Source organism: Sminthopsis crassicaudata, chromosome 4 (genome assembly GCF_048593235.1).
Source record: "Sminthopsis crassicaudata isolate SCR6 chromosome 4, ASM4859323v1, whole genome shotgun sequence".
Classification (NCBI taxonomy): Eukaryota; Metazoa; Chordata; class Mammalia; order Dasyuromorphia; family Dasyuridae; genus Sminthopsis; species Sminthopsis crassicaudata.
The window spans coordinates 240,818,151-240,823,281 of record NC_133620.1 but is presented as its reverse complement, the minus strand read 5'-3'; the positions used below and the strand labels follow the sequence as shown (position 1 = coordinate 240,823,281).

General features: G+C 41.4%; 1 protein-coding gene across 1 annotated transcript; it reads right to left on the bottom strand.

The window, feature by feature from the left end:
* Positions 1-1,393: 1,393 nt before the first annotated feature.
* On the bottom strand, positions 1,394-4,135 carry DPPA5 (developmental pluripotency associated 5). The gene is made up of 3 exons (XM_074310499.1): positions 3,919-4,135; positions 3,342-3,536; positions 1,394-1,510 (listed from the first exon to the last, which is right to left on the bottom strand). Exons 1-3 carry the CDS (start codon positions 4,037-4,039, stop codon positions 1,455-1,457), a joined length of 372 nt encoding a protein of 123 aa, XP_074166600.1. The 5' UTR covers positions 4,040-4,135; the 3' UTR covers positions 1,394-1,454.
* Positions 4,136-5,131: the final 996 nt, after the last annotated feature.

Here is a 5,131-nt window from a genome sequence, read left to right as displayed (position 1 = left end):
AAAAAAAAAAAAAAAGAGGGAGGGGTTAGGGCAATAGAATTTAAAAATAGTACCTATCTCCCAGAGTTGTTTTGAGGATCAAATTAAGATATTTACAAAATGCTTCTCAGTGCCTGGCATATAGTAGGGATTTAATGAACTAAAATTTCTTTCTACCCAGTGAGTATGCGTTTAATAATTTAACAAAGAGGCTGCAATATCTGACCCACCCAAAGTTTTTCTTCCTAGGCCAAGACAAAAAGCATTGATTATTCAATATAACCTTTGGTCTGCTCACTTCCCTTTGCTTCAAATTTCACAGGAAAATGCTATATGCGCTGAGCTTTGTTTAAAAGCACAGTAGGCAGTAACGGGATTTTTCCATTCTTAACCCGTCCAAGTTTTCAATCTAAACTTTAGGACAAATAATTGAGCTTTATTAACTAAAGGAACCTCTGCACAAAACCCTGAACACATGAAATAACTCACTTTCTGTGCCATGAGTTCTGTGATCAGGCACTAGTTAGTAAAAGCAGGTTTAAAAAAAACAAACCTTCCTCTGGTTTCTCTTGGAATTTCAGTATCCAAAACTAGATTTGGAGGCAAGTCCTGCTTGTGACCAGAAGGCAAATGACTACCTTCTTTGACCCTGCTAAACTAGATTACAAAAAGAAATCCTCAAGAAAGAATCTGATCAGAACCTGTTAAGATAGGAGCATCGAGATAGCCTCAGAGAATCTAACTTCAAATCTGGCCTGAAAACACTTAATTGTGTGACCTTGGGCAAGCCACTAAACCCAGATTGACTCAAAAAAATTCTTGTTGAAAATCTTAAGTAGAAAGCCCTAGGTAGCAAATCAAGGGAAAGGCAATGGTCCATGGACTCAAATTGGATTATTTGGATTTTATTCAGTTACAGTGGAGATTTGTCATTGGCTAAGCTTAAAAGGCTTGATAGCTAACAAATTATTCCCCATCTTTTACCATACTGAAGGCCTTTGAAATGTTCCTCCAATCTAGTCCATGATTCCATGTTCCTCATTCTAGATTACCAAACCATCAACAAAAATTCCGTAGTATTTTTTATACCCTTGGGGTAAGGATTTTATCCCATCCTGCTCCTAGTTACTATGTCTTTTGGGCATGACTTCTAAAATCTCTGCAGATGGAAAATAATCAAGGAAAGCCAAACTATGTACCCAAAGATCTTAAAACAGGAAGCCATTTTCTTCCTAAACCCCTAGTTTCAAGGCCAGAAGTCCCTTTTCACCAGCTCCATCATTTTCTACCCAAAATCTCTCCAGATACCCCAGGGGTAGCTGGAAAGGAGCATTTGGGTAGAAATGAAGAGAAGGTACACAGGAAAAATAAGGATTGTTCCTTCCCAAACCTCATCCCCTAAGAAAAGAAAAAATTATAAAAAACCAAACATAATTTATTTGTATAAAATTAACAAAAACCAGCTGGGCAGCATATTACTTCTTTTCCTGAATGGACATCTGGGCAACGGCTTTCTGTGCTTCATCTGCAGCTGAAAAGAAGAAAAAAAAAAAGATTTGATCCTGTGACTTAAAGGAAAAGGTCACGACTCCTCATTTCTCTAGGGTGTTTTACATACCCTTACATACATATATCCAGGATTATGTTCAATCACTTCACTTCTTCACTCTGGTCCCTTTGTCTAAATTCCCAAAATCCCCTTTGCAAGGAGTCTTAGTGAATATTAATAAATGACGTGCTGACTTACCAACCTCTGGGGTTTTTTTTGTTCTTACCCCTGAAAATAGGGGCTTCCCATTGCTTGTCTTTGTGGGTGTCACAGTGAATACACCCCTGTTTAGCCCTCTGAAAAGCCCAAGTTTAAATCTTGTGTATACATTAGATCTATAAAATGGGAATAACAGCATTTACCTATTTCTCAGACTTGCTATATAGAGCTTTGCTAAACTTGCTAAACTTTGCTATTTATAACTCCTATGGCTGGGGCAGCTAGGTAGCACAGTGGATAGAGCACCAGCCCAGAAGTCAGGAGAACCTGAGTTCAAATGTGGTCTCAGACACTTACTAGCTGTGTGACTCTGGGCAAGTCATTTAACCCCATTGCTCAGCAAAAAACCAAAATAAAACTCCTATGGCTTCAGATCTCTGTATCCTACTTCCAAAAGTATTTGATGTCTAGCTATCATCTCAAAAAAGTTCACAAACTCCTAGAGTAAGAAATATCCAACTATACCCTCCTATTCCAAAAGGAGCTAGGGATATAAAATCGTAATTAAATTCCAATTCTACTTAGCATCTTCTTGCCTCAAGATTCTAGACATTTTTACTGGTTCCTCTTGACTTAAAGAAGTCTAGTGTTCCAAGCCACTCTACAATACCCCATGTAATTTACAACTACTTTTAACTACAGTGACTTACCAGCACTCCCTACTCATTCACCTGGACCTCATTTGAATGTACCTTCCTTTATAAGGAATAATATAGGGTCAAAAAAAAAAAAAAAAAATCCTAACAGATCTTAACTGCTCCCTCATTTCAGATGAAGAAGTTACAATTGCAGGTTTACAAAACTCTGTACACATGTGTGTAAAATCTCCTTAAGAGTGGGAGAGTCATTTTTAGTCCTGAACACACTGTCCTGTCACAACTATTTGTGACATTTGAGGTTTTCTTGGCAAAGAGTAGTTTTGTGATCTCCTCTGGCCCATTTTGCAGATGAGAAAACCGAGGCAAACAGGGTTAACGAGTTACCCATACAACTTAATAAGTATCTGAACTAAGTATCCGATTTAAACTCAGGAAGATGGAAGTCTTCCTGACTTCAGACCAGTTACTCATTGCACTGAGCCACCTGTGTGTATGTGTGTAAGAGTGTGAGAATTATATATATGATACATGTAATTTACATATATGCACACATTAAAAATTGTGTATATATATATATATTCATACGATGTGTATAAACACACAATTGTACACATACTATATTATAAACATACCACGTGTATAAACATACATTTTTTCATTTGAAAAGACGTGCCCAAGATTGCACAAGTAAATCCAGTTAAGTTAGAGTCAATGATACAATGATTCCCAATTCTGAGCACTCTTTTACCGTTTTATCTCTATATCCCTGATATCAAAGCAAAGTCACTAAGAAACCCATCTTTTGAAAATCAAGTCAACAAAAGCTATTTATTAAAAAGTCCCTTAGGCTTAGGTTGTCAGGCACAGCACCAGGCAATAGGAATACAAATGCAAAGACTAGCAATCTCCACTTTCTAGGAATCAAAGCACATGTGGTTTGGAGAGCCAGAGGGCCGGAAGTGTGCAGACATCCCACCCGCAGTTAAGTCACTTACCATCAGGGGAGGCCGGCGGATACCATCTGATGATACATTCAACCAGCTCTTTTGCCCTCATTCTACAGTGGTTGCTCCCAAAAACCAGGACTTCAGCTTTTTCCGGCTTCTCACCGTTTTCTTGGCTGAAGAGATCAATCTTAATCTGAGCTCCCGAAAGTGTCTCCATTGCTCGAATCCTCGAGCCTTTCATGCCTGAGTCAGTCAACAAGAGTCAATTAAGCTCCTACTGCGTGCCAAGCATGGGCTAAACACTAAAGATACAAAGAGAAGCCACTAAACCGCACAAACCACAAGCCACAACCACAGGAACAAAGGAGAGTGAGAAGAGGGCTCTGGAAGTGGTGCCGGGGCTGGGGAAGCGCCGGGAATGCCGGGCTGCGATGGCTCGGAAGAGCACACTCCGCAGCGGAGCCGAGGAGGCAGCGCCAGGAAGCAGCCACGTGGGCAGCGGCCGGAGCGCGGGCTCACTTCCCCGGGATTCTCCCCGGCTCCAGCGTGGGGAGGGAAGCACTTGCGAACCGGGGAGGGTACTAGTCCGATCTGGGAGGAAGAGTTCGGCTTCCAGAGCACTCACCTATGAGGGCTCCCACGAGTCGAGCCTCGACCAGGAAGCGTAGAGGGTCTTTTTCTTGGGTTCTGGGTCTGGGTCTCCGAGGACGAGAGTTATAATCTTCCCGTACGACCTGGTTACTCATGGTGCCCTCGGAATGCAGGTGGTGCCGGCCAGGAGCAGAAGGAAAGACTGGGGTTCAATGAACTCAAGTCCAATTTCAAAGGCACAGGTAAGAGGCCCACCCCTTCACAGATCGCCCGCCACTGGCCGGGGCAAATTCAGAATCAACCAATCCCGTCTCTCCTCAGCCGCTGGGGGCGGTTCCTGTCTCATTCTCATTCCCACCCCCACCCTCACCCCAGGCTTCGGAATCCATTTTTTCCCCAGCCCACCCACCCAGCCTTTTCCACTAAGAAGTAAATACTTGTCCTTAGTTTCCTTGATTGATTTGATTATACGGAGAAGAACCTTGTTGGGAGAATTGGTGGGAGAAACCGAAAGGGAGACAGATTTAATTTTTCTTATCATTAAATCATTAAGCTGTTAAAGTGTTACTAATTAATATTAAGTTGATATAATAATAATTCATGGCCTGTATATATCGCTTTTGCAAATGTTATCTCATTTGATCCTTGTAACTATGGCTAACAAATTGGTAACTGTTTAAAGGTTGCAAAAACATATTTTATATTTATATATTTTCTTGTTTGTTCCTACTCTGTGACATTCCGTGATTTTAATGGTGTCCTGCTCTTCCTGACTCTTTTGGGAGTTTTCTTGGCAGACAATGGAATGCTTTGTCATTTCCGTCTCTGCTCATATTACAGATGAGGAAACTGTGTTTAACAACCAGGATTAAGTGACTTGTCCAAGGTCACACAGCCAGTACGTTGGCCACGAGTTCTATTCACTGAGCCACCTAACTACTTTCCTTTCCATGCCTTTTACCGCATACACTCCCCCATCCTCCACCCGGGAGATTATTAAACCCAATTTACTGATTATGAAACCTGAAGAAAGGTTAGGTATTTTAAAACAGGTCACAAAGCTAAGGGGCTGGAACTGGATTCAAATTCCAGTTCAGGCTGGATTCAAACGCAGATCTATCCTGAATTCCAACAGGACCCTACCAACTGTAATACCTAGCCTCCGAACTGCAGAATAGGAGATGAAACAACGCCAGTAGAATTGGATGAGTCGAGTGATTCAATCTAATTCTGCCTGTGTGTACCAA